Raw genomic sequence first — 19,697 nt, 5'->3', positions numbered from 1 at the left:
CACACACACACACACACACAGCATATGGTGGCATATATATAGAAAATTCCTGAGACCCCCACCACCCACTACTCGACATACCAGTCACAAGCCTGTGACGCCGTATGATCAGCTGACAGTTTTATGGATGTATTACGTGAGTCTGTGACGTACTATAATTTACATATAACCTACTATACGTCATAGGCGGCGGGTGAGGCTGTCCGACCCTAATAGGCTACATTACCCACCGCCCCTGCGGTACATATTTATTTACTTTTAATAAATAAAATACATTTTGTTATTTTATACATACTCAATTCATATATTTAATCGTTGGTATAGACGTAGCCTACATTATATTACTTAAATATTATTAGGCTATTATATTAAATACAATTTTTCTGCGGTAACCTACTGTAAAATGTCATGCAACAGGCCTAGACAGCCCACTGTTCAGATATTCAGGTGAATTTTTTTTTTTTTTTTTTAATGATTTTTTTTTTTTTTTAAATCTCAACTCTTACAAAACGTCTCTGCAGCATCCTTTTGTAACATTGATTGTGCAGCACCGGGTGGTGCCTCAGCTTTTATATCTCCTGTACAGTAGATGGCAGTAACCGCTCACTATCTACTCCACTGATACCTTCAGCGATGTGGGAATTATAATGTTCATGTGACATAATTGCCAAAACTCAATAACATCAGTGGTGGAAGAAGTGCACATATCCTTTACCTACATAAAAGTACCAACACGGAAATGTAAGAATACTTCATTACAAGTAAAAGTCTTGCATTACAAATCCTGCATAAGTAAAAGTGCAGTATTAACTAGTTTAGTCCAGTGGTTCCCAACCTAGGGGTGGGGCCCATTCAAAGGGTCACCATATAAATCTGAGGTGTCGTGAGATGATTAATGGGAGAGGAAAGAAGAAAAAACAAGGTTCTGATAAACAAATCTGTTTTCAGTTTTTGAACTTTTTCTCTAATGATTTTTGGTGAAACATTGGATCCTTTGAACATTTATTGAATTGAAACCATGTAAGAAGTTTAGAGGTAAAAGTTACTTTCCACCACTGCTAATGCAACTTTTCCATGAAACTTATTTTGTGTTACCTCTGGAAAGTGTGTGTCAAAAGTTAAATATCTAGGCTTATGTGTGAACGACATGGCCTCTTACACAATGTATGGAGTCAAACATAGTCAAACACCAGAAAATAAATAAATAACTAAATATTAAACATTAGAAATTGTAGCTGTTTTTTTTGGGGGGGGGGGGGGGGGGGGGGGGGGGGGGGTTTGGGGCTGCATGTTTTGATTAGCAAAAAAGTTCCGGACTGGAACAGGAAGTTCCGGGGAGCATTTAAAGGTAGCACCAACGGCTACAGGCAGCAGGCAGCAAAGATGGAGGAGTACCCAACAAAACAAGGCACTGAAAACCTGGATGACCCTCCCAACAGCCGGCTGTTCGTCGTCACCAGTCGGTCCATAACGGAAGATGAACTTAGGGACAGTTTCTCCGTCTTTGGGGACATCCAGGGGGTTTGGGTGGTTAAAGATAAGCAGACAAAGGAGTCTAAAGGTATCTGCTATGTGAAGTTCTCCAAGTCCTCGCAGGCCTGCCTGGCCATGGAGGAAATGCACGGCAAAGTGCTGATGGACGGCACTAAACCTATCAAGGTAACGGTTAGAGAGATGGGCTAGCTGAAACAAACGATGTAAATTTGTGGTTTATACTTTGTAAGAGACAATTTTTACCAGGAGATAGGCTAATAGCTTACCAACATGCTACACAAGTGGCGTTAGCTACGTTGGAGAGCGAGTCCTGTGTTAAAGGACAGGTTCACAGTATTTCGAGTTTGTCTTCAAACAACAGTCAGGAGCACAAATGAACATTGAATCATGTTTTTCTTGCTGCTCGTGTTCATACTGACTATTAGAAGAACCCTTCATAATGCACTTAAAATATAAGTGATGGGGGGATAAAATCCACAGTCCTCCTTCTGTGCAAAAATGTATTTAAAAGTTTATCTGAAGCTAATGTGAAGCTTCAGCGTCCAAATGAGTCAAATCAAGTAGATATCTTTCAATGTTACAGTCTTTTCAGTGCCAAAGTCCCTCTTTTTGTCACTATACTTCCACCACAGCTCAACAGGGAAACACTGTCCGAGGAAACACAAAGAGGGAATTTGATGCTAAAAAGACTGTAAATGTGTCAGATATCCATTTGATATGAGTAACTCAGACTGCTGAAGCCTCATAGAAGCTTCAGATTATCTTTTAAACGTCTTTTTGCAGAAAATAAAACCTCTTTCACTGTTCAAATGGACATCTAACTGTTGTTTTAAGACAGACGTGAAAAATTGGGTTCAATCCTTTTTTGAAAATGGTCAGTTCAGGCAGATAGTTTTGTGTTTATTTGAAGTTTTGAGATATCCATCTGTTTCCACTTCAATATAATAGAAGTGTTTGAGGCTGAAGTGACACACACACACACACACACACACACACACACACACACACACACACACACAAACTCAACAGAAACTCGACTTTCCAGAAACGAGGTCTCTGTTGCTCAGGATAATCCACATTCTTCACCAACAACAGTCTCCTTTTGAATTGAATTTCTGAATGTGTTATTGTGCTGCTGTTGTGACAATTATTTCTAACATTTGTCTTTCTTTGCCCGATTGGTTGTTTAGGTGTTTATCGCCCAGTCACGGTCATCAACGAGACACAGAGACGTAGAAGATGAAGAGCTGACCAGGATCTTCGTCATGATCCCCAAAACGTTCTCAGAGGAGGATCTCAAAAACACATTCAAAGTAACTACACCCACTTTTCACTTTGTCTCATATTTTCTCTTTTATCTAAACATATAAAGCGAGACAGATTAAACCTCACAGGTACCCCAAAATACACCATACCGGCTGCTATTGCCATCTTTTCCCAACCGGAGATATTAAATAATGACTTATAATCTCAAATAACCAGTTTAGAAGGAAGAATAAAAATGTTTTTAACCCTGTTTGTTGCTTCTTTGTCTCTCCTTCAGGAATATGGAGATATTGAATATTGTGTGATCATCAAGAATAAGTTCACAGGAGAAAGTAAAGGTCTGGGCTACGTGAGATACTACAAACCCTCCCAAGCCGCCGTCGCCATAGAGAACTGTGACAAAAGTAAGACTGTGCTGAACTGTGTTAATGACTCGCTATTTATAGTAGAAGTAGCAACGGGAAAATGTAAAGGAGAGACTCTAATTTCTTCACACTCATAACTGAACTGGTATACAGTTAACAGAATGTGAGGTATGTTTCTAGCCATGACGGCTGCTCACCGCTGTGGACATTGTTGTTATTAGCTTACAGGGCCATCCTGGCTGAACCTCGCACCAAGGCTTCAACAACAGAAGAGTACACCGGGGGAACAGCCAGAGGTGATTACATGAGCGGTGCTGACTCCATGAACCAGTATGCCTTCCCAATGGGTACGCAGTCGCCTGATTATTGTAATTTAGTATTTCTTTACACTTAATCTGTCATATCTAGGTGGAAGTTTTACAGGTTTTTTTGAATCCCTGACCAGCAGTCAAGTCAGTTACTGTACTGTGTGTGCTGTCAGATGGCATTATGGCACTAGGGAAGATGTTTTTTGTCTTCATTTGGGATTATTATTATAACTTTATCATGTATATTTAAGGTCACACTTGGATGTATTGTGGGACTGCTCAAAATAAGTATTAGTCGCTATCATTAAAAGGTACCCAGTGGTGTTTTTATGAGTAGTTTCACACTATTCACTGATCTACAGGTGGTGGTAGCGTACAAAGAAGTGCAGCAATGCGCCATCAAAGGCAGGGAAGAAGACAGCTAGCAAGTAAACACAGATATAAACAATGAAGGTTTCAGATTTTTTTTTTTTTTTTTAAATTGGCTTTGCAAACTTTTTACAAAGAAGGAAAAGCATTTAACATGTTTATTGGGCCTCAAAAGAAGAAGAAGAAGAAGAAGAAGAAGAAGAAGAACTTCACAGGATAAATCAGTCTGTTGGTGACCCCAAAAGAATAATAACTATAATTGAAATAATTTACAGCCAAAATAGAAATTCAAGCAGCTAAGTGTTCAAGTTCAAGTGTGTTATGAAGTATTCACCATTTGCATGGGTACACAGAACAATCACATTGCAATTTGTGCGCTCATTTAAAAGAAGAAGAAGACCAACAAGAAGGAAAAAGGAATATTGTTGTTTTCAAGCTAAGATGAAAAACTTTTTTTTGTTTTTTTTTTTGCGTTACTTCTCATTCAAATCGATGGTGCACTCATAGCTGCAGTTGTTGTAGGTTTTTGTGAAGAGAAACAAACTTTGTCATTTTGGGGAGAAATAAGATTCAAGATGTGAATGAGGAGGTTCAAAGTCTAACCAGCTAAGAGGATTATTTTATTTCATTATTTCTTTCATGCAACAACCTTCAGAGGAAAAAAATGATTATAAAATGATGCAAATCTTGTGTAGCAAAAACTGTAGACTTTGGTCTTTGAAAGGAACACATTTGGGAGTCCTTTACATCATTTGTCTGTGTCTTTTTATTGATCCTGTTGTTCCTCTTTCTGTACAGCTGATCCTGGTAACTATCCTGTCATGGACTATCGCTCCGGTGACTTCACGCGCTGCCTGATGATGTCAACACGGGCTGCGCTTACCCAAGAGCAAATCTTTGCTCTGTTTGACATCATTCCTGGCATGGAGTACTGTGAGCTGCAGAGAGACGCTTACGGGATGAGCAAAGGTTAGCTTTCAAACACAAAGTATAAGAACATAATTACCTCTTTAGGGTGCTTTCACACTGAAACAGTTTGGCTTAGTTCAGACAAACTCTGGTGCTTTTTTGCCCTTTTAGTTCAGTTCGTTTAGGCTGGTGTGAAAGCTGGTGCAGACTGGCATCACCCAGTTTTAATGATGACATCACCAAAATGTTCAATGAAAGAGTTGCCTCTTGGTTTATGTCATTTTACTTTTTCACAACATGAACAGACTGTGAACACAAATCAGAGCAAAACTAAAAGACAGGTTCAGACCGAAGGAACCAAACTACAGGTGTGAAAGCTATAATATGATAAAAAAACAACAGAAAATGACTGTTACACATTTTCTGCTAATCTGTCCAACAGTTGAAAATGTTTTTAATGATAGTAAACAGAGAAAAGCAGCTTATTGTTGTATTTGTGCCTCCAGGTCATGCTTTGATTCGCTACAGTAACCTCGGATCCGCTGTTTACGCCAAGGAAAAGCTAAATGGGTTTGAATACCCACCAGGCAACAGACTGGCAGTCAATTTTGTGGATGATGGAGAGGATCGCAGCAGGTACACACACATTTATGCATGTGTATATACACATCAACATTCATCTTAGTCTGCAGTATGATAAAAAGCTTCATGAAGCTTCATGTCCTTTTTAAACATGCATTAATGAAGAAATTGGGATCAAAAGCAGGTCTAGTTGGAGTCAACTAAATGTCACTGACTGTACACTTTTATAAAGTCTTTGTGACACAGATTGACTTCTTATTTGCTAGTATGCAGTACAAATGTTGAGTAAAAGTATCTTAAAAATGCTAAAATAAAAATCAAGGGACACAAACAGTTTCTGCTCAGTGTTGTACACAGAAGTACTGCACTCCGTATCTGACACTAGAGATTAGATGTGTAAGTGAGAGGCTCCATTTCTGTCCGTATCGGTTCTAGTCTCACTATGAACCATCGATAAACACATTTAAACAGGCAGTGTGTTTGTTTTGTTGTGTGTAGTCCTGTAGGTCGAATGGCCATGCAGTTTGTAGCAGCCCAGATGATGTCAGCAGTGTGGAACGGACCTTCCACCAGCCAAGTAATGAAACCTCCGGTAAGTCCTCACATAAATATATAGCACGTTAAATCAATGCCTGAATTACAAACTTATATTACACTAGCCTACTTCCTGCACATTTCTCCTGCATTTAAGACATTTATTGAACCAGTATCGAAGGGACCAAAAACACTGGATGTGAAGATTAAGAAAAACCTGCAAAAAGTCTTATTTGCACACTGATCTCCATACCGTGTAAACATTAGAAATGTTTGTTTGTATCTTCCAGGGTTACCCGACTGTCTCCTCAATTTCTCGGATTCAGACAGACGTCAACCTGCCTCCTCTGAAGAAGCTCGCGCCACCCGACAGCAAGGCAAAGGAGCGCTTGTTCGTCGTGTTCAGCCCCTCCCCGCTGCCTATGGATGTGCTAGAGGATGTGTTCTGGTAAATGACCCATGCAGTGACTCATAATTGTACTTAATAATGATAATAATAATAATAACACAGTGAAAATGTGCTGATGAGTTAAATATACACGCTGTATAATATATATATGTCACATAATACATAAAACAATGGCCAAATGGTAAGACTGATCGTCCATTAGCCGGGAGGTGAAGGGTTCATTCGATCACGACTGTAAGCTCAGTCACTGCGAATCGTTCTGCATGAGAACATCCAGCTAAGTGCTCTTAAATGAGAATGTAATGCTGCTATCACAGTAATGCTCCAGAGAATCAGCATTAACAAATGTTTCTGCTGCACGTTAAATGTTTCTTTCTTCCTACTGTGTCTCCTCTCTGTCTGCCTCTTTAGTCGCTTTGGTTCCCTTATTGAAGTCCATCTGGTTCCAGGGAGGAAGGTCGGATACATGAAGTACGCAGACAAACAGGTGAGACTCTGAACTGATGGGAAACGTCCTGAATACTGAAGGAAAAGAAGTTGAAGACATAGGAAATGGAGGATAAAAGGGTGACACTTGATGTGATTTGGTGTGTCTGAGTAAATACAGTCTGGAGGGAGACAGTGGAGCAGGCTGAGCGAGTGTCAAACCTAGTCTTCCTCCCTAAATAAAGCTGCCTCTTCACCCCTCTGTATGCTCGTCTCTCGTCTCTCAGTGCGCAGACGAGGCCATGGCGGCGCTCCACGGTCGGATCGTCAACGGGGTAAAGATGAAGGTGATGCTGGCCGATCCTCCCAGAGAGGAATCTCACAAACGTCCCCGTACCTACTAGGAGCGTGTGACGGAGATGACTGGTAAGTGCCGCGTTTCCTCCCGCAGGGAATAATCGGAATAATTAACCGGACGTTTCGTTCTCAAGCATTTGTCAATTCGCACAAGCACACAGAGAGCAGAGAAGGCACATTTCTGCAACACCAGTTTGTGTCAGGTAGAAGCGCTGACTGAGGAACTGGTAAAGAATTTGTTAACAAACATCAAAAAAAGTCTGCAGTTCATTTGACATGTACAAACTAATTCGCTGTCTGTGACACAGTCAAAGGAGACTGTTTGAATTTATCCTGCTGTACAATCAAGTGACACCTCACTGCAGCTGTGTGATGATAGAAACGCAGTGGAATATGCATAATTTAAAAATAAAAATATCTTCTCTCCATCTAAACCAGTTTCAGTTAAAGAAAACCAAATCTAACCCAAAATAAACCCCTCCTATCCAACTGTATCTGAAGGACACACTTACTATGACTAACATATAACGTACTGCTTTGCATCGTCTGCTGGTGTCACATATAAATAATACATAAAGCCAGGTATTGCTTTGGAGCAAAGGCAGACAGTCGGTGTGCTGCGGAGGGCCAGGAGTCTGCAAGTTTCAGTTCCAGTGAGACTCCTACCAGATTATTACAGATATTACTTCTAGATAAGATAAGATATACTTTAATGCCCCTGTAGGGAAATTTAGTTCTGGACTCCGTCCTTCGGTTCCACAGAAGATAAAATAAAATCATACATACTGCATAGCATCGATGTCTTAACAGTCCATGGCTTCCATACGCATGCACGGTTTGCCTGTACACATACACACCTACTGATAACGGCGACATATTGCATAACCCTCATGGCCAACATCTACATTACATGTTCAACCTGCTCTCAGGAACCTTGACTCTGCTAGAAGATAAGAGCTGGAGCTCTGAGTGGAGAACATACATATCTTCTAATACTCTCTAATCCTTCATGGTGAAATAGTAGCGTGAACCTCTGCTCAACTCCAGAGACCTTAAGTTAAGGTAAAATATACGTCCACTGGACCCTCCAGCTGAGCGTATCGGAGTCTTCCTCCTGGCTGAAAGATCATGCAGACTCGTGACCCTCCGTTTGTAAAAAATGCACCATATCAATGTCTGTTCAGGGACGACGGACGCGAGCATGTCTGAGAGCTGAACAGTACTGTTGACACTTTACAACCATAACCCCACTATTCCTCTTTCATTACAGGGTGTAAGACGCACATTATGATGCACTTTCAGCACACAAAATACGAAGCCTGTCATAAACTTTCTAAAATAATGTCATTCCTCAGTGAAAATTGCTTTATTTGCATTTGCAGTAGACAGTGTGTGGGAGTTCTTCCCTCTTCATACACCTGTGACTGTGTACTCACTGTTTTTTTAATGACAGCTCTGGCTTGTTTGTCTGTCGTAAAGATGTCAACAAGTTTCTGTTTCCTGTTCTCCTGAATAACTCTTGAGCTTCTTGTTCCCCAGGCGACTGTTGTCATGACACAATGACACCTGACCTGACCGACCGACAGACATCAAGACCTTCTCCCCGACCTCTGACACGACCTTTTGACAACTGTCTGACCTTACTTCTGGTCAGAGACCTTGCTGTGACCCACTGATTTTAAACATGTGCACCGTAGCATCCACTACTGAAGTTGAACCTCATTATATACAGTCTGTGAACAGTTAAGTCCATGTATGTATAGTTGTGGTCAGTGTCATGTTTTTATGCTTTTTTTTTTTTTTTTAAGTGCATAATTTCAACTTTGACACTGCTTTTGGTTCTTGTCAGTAGCACCACATGATTAACAGACTACTGTATTTTAAGTTAAAAAAAAAGCCACGTTACATGTAGTTTGGGTGGTTGGCAGCGTTTTCGTATTGTGGGCAGGAGGCTGCTGCCTGTTGATAAGCTGAATATTTAGATTCCTCAAGCTGGATCTAGACGGTTTCTTTTTAAATTTTTTTTTTTTTAGTTCTGATCTGGCTCTTTCTATTTTCTCTCATATGGTATGCCTTGTAATCCAATGTTGAGCTCAGATCAAAGGTGTTTATCAGACTGACTGTGAGCTTTTTTTTTTTTTTTTTTTTTTTTTTTTTTGTCTCGGTAAAAATAAAAATGGATTCAACACACCGTTCAGCTTGTATTGTCTTGTATTTTGTAGCATCCTGATGAGTGACAGGACTGTTGTCCATGTTTTTAAAACAAAACACACATTTCTATGATTTGAAATGTCAAAGATAATAACTGTTAGAGCACCTTGTAGCGTCATCTGGTCTGCTCGATCACCTGAACGCTCCCCGAACAACTTAAAATGAATTTCTGATTACTTTCCTGCTGCACCTAAATTTATCATTTCTTGTTTTGCTTTCATCTCTTGATGATGTGTGTTTTGCTTATTTTTAGTGGTGAACAACAAATCACTTTTCATTTTGTATTACAGGGATAAAAGCCTGTAAGATGTAGAGTTGATCAGACGCGTAACAAGCTGCCTATTAAATTACATCGATGCCATTTTTAAGCAAGTAAGCAGCAACGTGCAGCTGAGTCAGATCAGTGACAGCAAACTACAGATAGAAGAGACTGGAGCACACTGGTTTGCAGCCTTTTAATGGTGCAAACAGACATTTTGACAGCAACAGTAGTGTTGAAACATGAGTGTGTTCGCATTAAAACATGCAAATGAATCAGTGAAGAGAAAATTCTTGTCACACTCTGGTAGCTTCTGAGGGACGAGAGGATGGATTGTGGGCATATAAAAAAAAAATGAATACTGGACTATTATTAAATGGTTCAGTTTGTGTTATTGGGATCAGCTGCATAATGTGTTTAGCCTGCATAGACTATCACGATAAACAACCTTTAAAACATAAAGAGCAGAAAAATGTGTACAGTTACAAATATAACCTGGCACTCGGCATCATCCAAGAAGAAGACACACAATGGATGCACAGTAATATTTTATTTCTCCTGGAGGCATCTCATGAGAATGTTATTTACAATACTGGGCTGGCAATGGGATTATTTGGTTTCCCTGCTGGGGCTTAATAATAGCGCTAATCTGGTCTCAGAAATAGGGCCAACGTTTCAGAAGCTAACTCTTCTTTTTTAGAAAGTTCCATGAATTTACCATTAAACACAAGAATAGGGCTTTAACTTCAGCTGAATACAACAATTTTCACTAGAATTTGACAAGAAAAAAAGTGCGAAGGCCGTTAAACAATTTGACTTTGATTTTGGTGAGAACCGGTGAAGCTCTGAACAGACTGAATTTCTTACAACAGAATCACTCCTGTTCATTTCCTGCTTTGTAAAAACCTCCGTTTACAACATTTTCCTCAAACATCCACCAATAATAATCACTTTATTGAAACCTTTTCCCCCAGTACAATCTTTTTTAAGTACAGTGCTTTCATTTTCAAGCCCTTGTAACGTGTCACTCTGCAAATCACTATATTCAATATTTGACTGTGATTGGGTAGAAAAGCACTTTAAGCCTAATTTATTTGAAAGTAAAATTTGTTCCAACGTAAAGCCAGCGAGCTCGTCGAGCAACAGAAAGTGCACAACAGCAGCCAAAGTCTCTTTTAATGGAAATTCAGACGAGCAACATTCATGTGGAGTTGGCCCTGGTAAACCCTATTTGGCCCTGCTGAGGAAATCTGACACCCAATGGAGACAACCTGAAGACACGGTGGGGGGGTGTGAGAGAGGAGCGATACAGAAAACAGAGGGGGCAGAGACAGGCAGTGATGTCATTATATAGTCAGGCTTTATTACTGGAGTCTCTGTCATTTTAAAATCATTCAAACATCGGGTGTCTTTGTTGTTTAGCTCCATGCATCCATCAGTCCATCCTTTAGTCACTTTAGTCCGTCCTAGCTTCCATCTCCGGCTCCCTCCCTTCTCACGCGCTCCCTCTCAGTCTTCCAGCGCCAGTGTGTTGAGTTCCTCGTCCAGTTCCTCTAGATCTTCTCCCGTGAACAGGTTTTCGTCCACCGGGACCTCCTCTTCCTCTTCGCCGTCCTCCCCGCCTCCCTCGGCGCCCGACAGCCCGTTGGCCTCGGCGCCGCCGTCGCCGCCGCAAGCTCCGTTTGACTGTTCCTCTGCAGACGGGGCGAAGAGGAGAGGAAGATGGAAGCAGGAAAGAGGAAAAATATAGAGACAGACAGAGTTTTGTTATTTGAGCATCAGAAGTACTCATATTCTGCTTTTTCGTCTTTTAAGTGATGATTTGAACATGATGTATTAGATGGTTACTGACTGACAGGCACTGAGGAGGTAACGAGGCAGAAATGACGTTTTGTAATCGGTGAGTTTTTCTTACCGTTGTCCGCTCCCGTCGGCTGAGTCTTATTCCTTGAAGTGAAACGGTCCGTGGACGCTACAGTAATGCCTGTGTTGTCGACCTCTTGTGGAACAAAGCGGGATAAGTCTATGTCCTGGATCTCTGTAGTATCAATCTGAAATAAAAACGGTACACATCATGGTTTAGAAAAGATCGATTATCCGTCTCTAATTTTCTTGATTTATTAGAAAATTAGTTGTTTAGTCTATGAAATATCAGAAAATGTTGATCACTGTTCCCCAGTGTCTTCTCCTGCATTGCAGCTCTAATTTACACTGTGTCTTTTCTGCAGATACTGTATATCAATAGTGCAAACTATATTAGACACCAACCGAAGTGGTGCACAAATATTGTTTTGAGACATCTCACTTCCAGCGCGAGGACTGTCGAGCACAAATCAATAGGAAGTCAGACAAAGCCAAACTAAATAACCATTGACTGCAAGAGGAGAAGCATCGGCTCAGAAGGCAGGAGGTCTCCCTCTCATTCAGCGAGTGTGTGCCACAAATACACTAGAAAAATGTTGATAATTACCTCTTCCTCTTCGTCTTCATCTTCTTTGTTGGCATATCGAGTGTCATCAGCCTCGTCGTCGTCGTCGTTGACCAGCTCTGGACGGAACTCAAACACCTCACGGCCGCTCACCTACAGATACGAGCGATTTCATTAAATCATGTTTTACTCTGGAAACGCCTGCTTCAGCATCACTGTTGGAGCCAAACTCACCACTAGCGATTTTCCAGCCTTAAAGTCAGCCTTCTTCTTCTCCATCTCCTCTCTCGCTTTATCCACCTGTTAAACCAACAGCAGCCAGTTAGTCATGATAAAAACTTATGTGACAATGTCCTGAATCATCAGAAGAGCTTGTTTCATCAGATGCAGATGTTAATAGAACATATTCCAACCTTCTCCTGCCTTTTCCTCTTCTTCCAAGCCAGGAAAGTCTCCAGGGTGATCCGAGTCACGTTGATACCCAGAGCTGCACGCTAGGAGAGAGCCAGAGAGAAGTCAGGACATGTCGAGACAAGAGAGCTCCCAGGGTAAAATCAGTCAGAGTACTTAGAGAGTGGTTGACGTCAGACCGCGTCTGGCAGCCATGTTGGAGGCTCCTCATCTTTTGGGTGACAAAATCTGACATCTGGTTACATTTCGTAACATCTAACCTGTCCCTATCAGATTAGATTTATTTGTTGTTTTTGACTGATCAATGATCTTTCTTGTGTTCCTGGTCTGTCTGTATAGGACGGCGTTGTTATCAACTCATCTTAAAATGGTTTTACTGAAGTCTATCACATTATATTTTTCTGTATATTTGTAAAGCACTTTGTTTTGTGTTTTTAAAAGTGCATAAAAAATAAAGTCGCTTACTTAATAAATACTAGTACCGATGTCTCTAGTGAGGTAAAAACTTAATAAAGTCAAATACTATCAGTAACTGTTACACTGCCCACTAGAAACCTAGAGCTTTTTGAGGCTACAGCTAACCTGCGTTAATGAATTTATGTACACAAACCCTCCTCCTGTAATCATTTGTGCACACTCCCAGTTCTCCACGGACCTTCATGATGTCACCCGGATCTCTAAACTGCCCGTCGTTAAAGCGTCCATCCTTACCTCGCTCTCTATCAGTTCCTCCAACGAGATCTCCTCCTCTTTCTCCTCCTTCTTCTTGTCTTTTTTCAGTACAAAGCCGGGCGGCAGAGCATGCCGGTACATGCAGTTATCGCCCCCTCCTGGACACACCCAGAACCAGCCGTATTTATTATTCTCTATGGCCTCCAGGAAGTACTTACACACCTGCAGACGACAAAAACAGTAGTTAACCCTTAGAAGGGGAAGAGAAAACAGACAGACAGCATCTTCTATTGTCACTTTATTGAACAGGCTGAATCTTAACTTTAACTGACTGGGTCCATATGGTTGGTAATTCAACTGAATCCATCCCTGATGGAAACTCTTAACCGCCTCTGACACTTTAAATGACCCTAATCTGAGTGTTTTCTGAGGCTTCGCAGGTGACCAAGTTAATGGCCAGTTAGGCTTTAATTCTCTGGACTCTGGCCCGACTGTGGATGCCGCCAGCAATAACAGGACATCACAGGTCAGAGATTTGTGTAATGATTCATCTAATCGTGTACCCCCCGCCATCGCCCAACCCTATTTCACGGTCGCTCTTATAGAATTTGTTGTGCTTCCTTTTCCCCCTTTTTCTAATCTGAAGCCTCATCTCCACACTTCCTGAACACCATATTTATCTTTCATCTCATTTCCTTTTCTGTCTTCATGTCTATAACATGATTTAATTTTTCCATTTACAATTTCGATTACGACAGTCAGATTACAATTTTTCCATCAAATGAAAATGACAAATGCTGTTTCCCTCCGTTCATCTACCTCTTCATCTTTCCCAACTTCATTCATTGATCAGAACAGACTTACGATCTGTGTTTTGGCTTTCTTCTTCTCGGCCTCTCCGTGTTTTTTGTTGACCACTTCCTCCAGTTTCTTCTCATCCCAGTTCTCCATAGTGTCTGAACAGAAACACAACAGACCTCATGTTAATCGCAGGTCACAGAAGTGAGTAGTTCAGACAGTGTTGTTCAACAAATTTTACAAAAAAACAATAAAAATACAGCTGCAAGCGGCGATTTGTGGGTTTAAACCTTTTTGTGCTCAACAGAGGGAAGCAACTGGCCAAAATTACATTTCAGATTCAGGCTTCACAAAAGGTGAGCAAAGTCACTTCAGCTAGTTTAATTCTGTTTAAAGAAGTAGTGAGACCAATCACATACTTGTTTCATCATCACAAAGCCTGCAGCATTTCAATAACTGCACACTCACAGTTCCACCATTCGTCCTCCCTTTATTGGATGTGAATGAAACCGTGTGTGTGTGTTCAGGATGATCGTGCAGAACATCTTCAGTGAGTTTAATCAGGATTGAGTTATGTTAGTTAGTTGGTAATATGTGATAGGCCACACTCACCAATCAACAAGGCACTTCAGATTTTGGTTAATACCGGAGCATGCATACCAATTATGGTGAAGTTCTGTCCACCAGGTTTTCAGATACACGTTTGTGGCGCCCCCTATGGGTTGGGCTCAAAATCCTTTAACAGACCTATTCCCAATCATGGACTGAAGTTAAGTACAAGATTTATGATGATTGGACAAATGGTTAATGAGTTATGGCCAATATTCTCTGAGCCCCACCCAAAGATATTGTGGTTGATGGCGGCCATGTTTTTGGACCAAGTATACCACATTTGATGTTGATTGAGTCAAAATCCAAAAAGTAGATGTCACATTACTGTTTTTCACGTTATGCAAATTAGCAAAAAAAATCCATCATGGCGCACTTTTATGGTCCAAGAGTCTTTCTTGTGCGTGGTCTTTGCAAGATTGAATTTTTGGGCCTTAATTACAGCGTCACCATCTGGCCGATTGGGTTCATATTTCTTGGGAAGCACATGCACATCATTTCCAGTTATTGGGCCAAGTTTCAAGGTTTTCGCTCATTCCAGCTCACAGCAATTTGAGCCGCCGCAGAATAAAACAATAATAATAATAACAATAATAATAATAATAATAAACCTGCACAAACACAGAAGGGTTCTACTCCTTCGGGGTTCGAACCCTAATAAACAAAAGTTTCCTTGATGTTTACAGGAACGACTGTTGTTCAAGTGGTTTATTAAGTTTGAGATGTTATGAGCTCTGTCTCATGTAACTAAGGCTTTACTATCATTTCAAATAACAAGTTTCTTTTCATTAATATCAACAGAAATACAACATCGTATAATGACAGAGCCACCATTAAGTATGCTTATGATTCATCCTGTTGTAATATTAAATGGTGAGCCATTCCCAAAACTGCTGACATTTTTATAAGACAGCCTACTTATTCATTTATTTCAGCCATCAAGGGGCCATTATATCAATTGTTACAATTTTTCTAAAGTTACAATCATGAGGAAATCTCTCAGCTGTATTACATAACAATATAAATGTCACAACACACTAACCTTTCTCCAGGTCTTCATCTCTTTCATCCACGTAGACGCTCCTCTTCTCACATTTCCGCTCCATAGACAAGTCATGGCTGAACTTGCACTTATCACCTTTAGTACACTGGCCCTGCTTGAAGAACGCACACAGCACTGACTTCGGGTCGACACCTACGGAGAGAGAAAAGTGAATAATTATAGACATGAACAATTGAAATAAAAGATTAGCAAGATTAAAAAATAGTTAATCTTTCTTGATTGTGTGTTGTTTACCTTTGCTGACTTTCTGGGCAGCAACTACAGGTTTGAACAGCTCATTCAGTTCATCCAACTCTTTCTTCTTATCAGACTTCTTGTTGGTCTTGTCTGCCTCAGTCTGGGCAATTAAAAAAAAACACACAAAGATAGAAGATATATTTAAAAACTATTTGATCTTCAATGGGTGGCAAATGTTTCCGATCCTTAGCGGTATCTCCACCGTGCAGCCAAGTGACCACAAACACCTGACAGATAATACACTCAACTCTAGTTAACAGTCAATCGTCTTTTTCTTTTTTTGAACAGCTGACATTTCAAATTATTTGGAGGAGAGGAGATAAGTACAGAAACAGTAAATTCTCAGACAATTCATGCATAAGATAGTGAGAGGTATGAGAAGATGGAGAAAGAAGAGTTTCCTCCTCACCTGTCTGGCACTTTGTTGTCCATATTTGACTTGGTGAGTAACGTTCTTGATGAACTTCTGTTGTTTGGCTCCTTTCTTGTTCTTCAAGCCAAATGTCTTGTCCTGGGGAAAAAAAACAACAAACAAAACATGTCAATCTATTATCAATTATCTAATTAACATCCAAGTCCAAGTACTTCCATACAAGGGATGACAGGGAGGCTTGTAGCAGCACAGAGCTTAACACACACTGTGATGTTGGGCTGTCCCAGATAAAAGTTGACGATCGTGTCAGAAACGTGGGGAAATCTTTGGCTGTTATTAATCCAGAACAATGATTCTACATTACACAGCGGGACACGTGAGAGCATCGGTGACAGAAGACAAACGGCGTCAAAAGTTCTCACAAGGTGACTGCAAGTCTACAAGCAAATACAGGAAGACAGTAGGGCTGCAACTAACGATTATTTTCATTATCTATTTATCTATCAATTATTTTCTTGATTAATCGATTAGTCGTTTGGTCTTTAAAATGTCAAAAAATGGTGAAAACGTCCTCAAATGTCTTCTTTTCACCCCGACCATAACTGACCAGTCCATAACCCACACATTTAAGAAGCTTTTTTTGTCAAATGACTCAAAACGATTGATTATAAAATAGTTGGCGATTAATTTTCCCTTTGTTGACCGCTTGTTGCAGCTCTTGAATACAGAATAAAATGGCAAAACACACAGGCTGATGCAACACTGTCATTACTGAATGAAGTTACAAAAAACAAACTGTAACCTGCTTCAAAGTTGACATTGTTCAGTCAGAAACAGATTATGGTTTTATTAGACCCATTTTGCACAACGTGACATGCTGTTATCATACAGTGTGTCGGGGCCTCTGGTAGGATGACTCAGATATTTTACCACCAACATGGTGACACGTTAGAGGTTACAAAGAGATTTCAAGTAAAACTGCATTTGATTTGATCTGTTTAAAGCTCCAATACTTTTCTGGGTTATATGAGCAAAAAAAAAACCCTGCAAGTAGCATTCATTACATCTCATTGCTATAATCTGTCAACTCTTAAGATGGCAACAACAACAAATACTGGGCCAACAACAATCTGTTCCAGCAATTGTTTAAGTCTTTAAGAGGAGGCAGAGCTATAATCAGTCAAGTGTTTTCCTGTTTGACTTGTCAGGAAACACGGCGCTGACAATTATCCAAGAGGAGCGGTTTTGTAATTCAGAATATATTTACACACACTGCACAAATTATGTGATGAAATTTACTTGCACTTCTAGATTAACACAGTTGTTGAAATTGAAAGTTATGACTGGCGTTATTCTTTGTTTTTCTTATTGTCAACAAAACCCCTGCTGAGACTATAACCATCAATGTGTGTTAGTCTGTCTCTCAAAACTTTCTGACCTCCCTTAACTGTCTGTGGTACGAAACAAAAAGGCCACTGGTTCCCACTTAGATCAGATTTAAGGACAGGGTCACAATTTTTCAAATCTATATTGAAACAATGGTCAGGTGCCTGTCCAAATTAGTCAAATCAAGTAGATATCTTTCAACTTTACAGTCTTATTAGTGCCCAAGTCCCTCTTTTTGTTACTATACTTCCACTACAGCTTAACAGGGAAACACTGTCCGCGGAAACAAAGAGGGAATTTGATGCTAAAAAGACTGTAAATGTGGCAGATATCCACTTGATCTGACTAACTCAGACTGCTGAGGCCTCATAGAAGCTTCAGATCAACTTTTAAACGTGTTTTTGCACAAAATGACTGTGTGGACAAGTTGTGGATTTTGGCCTCCATCACTTACATTTAAAGCACATTTGAAGGGGATCTTTTGATAGCCAGTATAAACAGGAGGAATGATTACAGTGAGGAAAACCTCTTTCAGTGTTCACTTTGGCACCTGACTGTTGTTTTAAAACAGACTTGAGAAATTGTGAACCTATCCTTTAAGCAACAGGCAATGAAATGTACATACAGTGTTACCAAAGACCTGTTGTAAACTCAGACAAGTGAAAGATATTTTCCAACTCTGTCACTGAGGTGACATCAAACATGCTCCTTTATGAATTATTGCACAAGGCATCATTTGAAGTTACTACAAATTCTTTGTAACAAGTTCAAAACATCTAACTACACAGATAATCAATCTGGTATCTTCACAAACAGTAACAGTACAATCTGTGCCTCTCTGTGCACAACAGCGGCCAACACTGACGAGCCGGTTTTGAGAGAAGGATGTGACGGATGTTTTTATAGCTACTGGGTCAACTGTTGGTTATTAACGAGTAAAGTAGACATTAACAACACTCCTACTTTTAACAAAACACATATTAGGTTAAGAATAACATATAAACTTATGTATTGGCTCATATTTGGTCCTTCATCTGTCCTGTCGGGCCCGTCAGAAACAGGCCCATCGCCCGCTTATGTTTAAGGACAACCACGCTTATCATACAATACGTTATAAAAACGTTATGTTAAAGCTTCTGACTTTAGCCACTGACTTTGAGGGACATATATGAACCTCACTAGTACAAGTGTGGTCACTTATTGAGGCGGCACGGCCCTGCTAGCAGCTTGTCCGCCTGCTACATGCATGTCAAAGATGAACTAAGTGGGCCTCCTGACAGCTGGCTGGCTACAGATTGAATTATAGTGATTAACGCTTTAGTTTATAAGGCAAGGACATTAAAACGAGTACTGAGCATTTGAGAAACGCTGACACTTTTCCAGATACCAGTGTAACTTTAGCAAACGTCAACTTGTCAGCTCCTGTGTTAGCCAGCCTACGTGTGTTACGTTAGCTCCTCAGCTAAAGCTAAACGCCGACGTGCTAACTCGTGTTTTTCTTTACCTCAATTATCTTTTCCTTTTTCTTCTCTTGAGTTTTTTTACTTCCCGCGGCCGGAGCGGGTTTCTTCGGAGGCATGTTGGCTCAGGTTTAGCCGTGTACAAAGCGCTTGTAGCGGTGTAATATTTATTTTGATGTGAGGTTTCAGTTGGGAAGCCAGCTCCACATAACCCAGTTGTTGCTAACGCGGCACAGCAACGGCGCGCTTAGGCCACATGTGAGTTGTTGATGTGCTATGACGTCATCACGCATGGCGAGAGGCATGACGGGTACTGTAGTCTACAGAGAATCAAAGTTATCTTAGCATACAGACAGACGGACAGACAGATACTTTATTAATCCCAAAGAGAAATTGAAATGTTACAGCAGCCAACAATGAGGTAAAAAAGGTAAAAGAAACAAACGCAATCTAAGGCTAAATTATGTATAATAACTAAACAGACTAACTCTAATATTAAAAATAAATAGACCAAAAATAATATAATGGTCAGGTGGATATTGCTGTGGTAGTAAGGTGCATGATTGCCCATGGATGTCAGAATTGAGTGTACTAAATATTGATACCCGAATCATCTACACAATGTGTATAATAATAATAATAATAATGGATCACATTTATATAGGGCTTTATCTTGATACCCAAAGTGCTTCACAGTGAAAGGGGGGGAAACTCCCCTCAACCACCACCAATGTATAGCGCCCACGTGAGTGCCGCACAGCAGCCATTTTG

At 40.4% G+C, this 19,697-nt stretch overlaps 2 protein-coding genes across 5 annotated transcripts; one reads left to right on the top strand and one right to left on the bottom strand.

Annotated features, from left to right (window-relative positions):
• Window positions 1–1,323: 1,323 nt before the first annotated feature.
• Window positions 1,324–13,020, top strand: rbm45 (RNA binding motif protein 45). Of its 4 annotated transcripts, none has more exons than XM_042433470.1 (11): window positions 1,324–1,659; window positions 2,685–2,807; window positions 3,038–3,164; window positions 3,347–3,421; window positions 4,601–4,771; window positions 5,218–5,347; window positions 5,792–5,885; window positions 6,118–6,275; window positions 6,648–6,723; window positions 6,950–7,088; window positions 12,360–13,020. In XM_042433470.1, exons 1-10 carry the CDS (start codon window positions 1,384–1,386, stop codon window positions 7,064–7,066), a joined length of 1,347 nt encoding a protein of 448 aa, XP_042289404.1. In that variant the 5' UTR covers window positions 1,324–1,383; the 3' UTR covers window positions 7,067–7,088; window positions 12,360–13,020. The 4 variants fall into 4 exon arrangements, with proteins under 4 accessions (XP_042289404.1, XP_042289403.1, XP_042289400.1 ...); XM_042433469.1 differs by lacking the exon at window positions 12,360–13,020 and adding an exon at window positions 8,290–8,687 and having other exon boundaries at window positions 1,325–1,659; window positions 3,347–3,472; XM_042433466.1 differs by having other exon boundaries at window positions 1,326–1,659; window positions 3,347–3,472; window positions 12,360–13,019.
• Window positions 10,831–19,190, bottom strand: zc3h15 (zinc finger CCCH-type containing 15). Its single transcript, XM_042433471.1, has 11 exons — window positions 18,971–19,190; window positions 16,117–16,218; window positions 15,705–15,807; window positions 15,450–15,602; window positions 13,865–13,956; window positions 13,040–13,222; window positions 12,331–12,411; window positions 12,152–12,217; window positions 11,960–12,070; window positions 11,405–11,540; window positions 10,831–11,183 (listed from the first exon to the last, which is right to left on the bottom strand). The coding sequence occupies exons 1-11, from the start codon at window positions 19,043–19,045 to the stop codon at window positions 10,999–11,001; spliced, it is 1,287 nt and encodes a 428-aa protein (XP_042289405.1). The 5' UTR covers window positions 19,046–19,190; the 3' UTR covers window positions 10,831–10,998.
• Between the last annotated feature and the right edge of the window lie 507 nt (window positions 19,191–19,697).

This window comes from Thunnus maccoyii, chromosome 14, assembly GCF_910596095.1.
Source record: "Thunnus maccoyii chromosome 14, fThuMac1.1, whole genome shotgun sequence".
Lineage (NCBI taxonomy): Eukaryota > Metazoa > Chordata > Actinopteri > Scombriformes > Scombridae > Thunnus > Thunnus maccoyii.
Note: the sequence above shows the minus strand (reverse complement) of the source record. Positions and strands in the feature narration are given on the sequence as shown.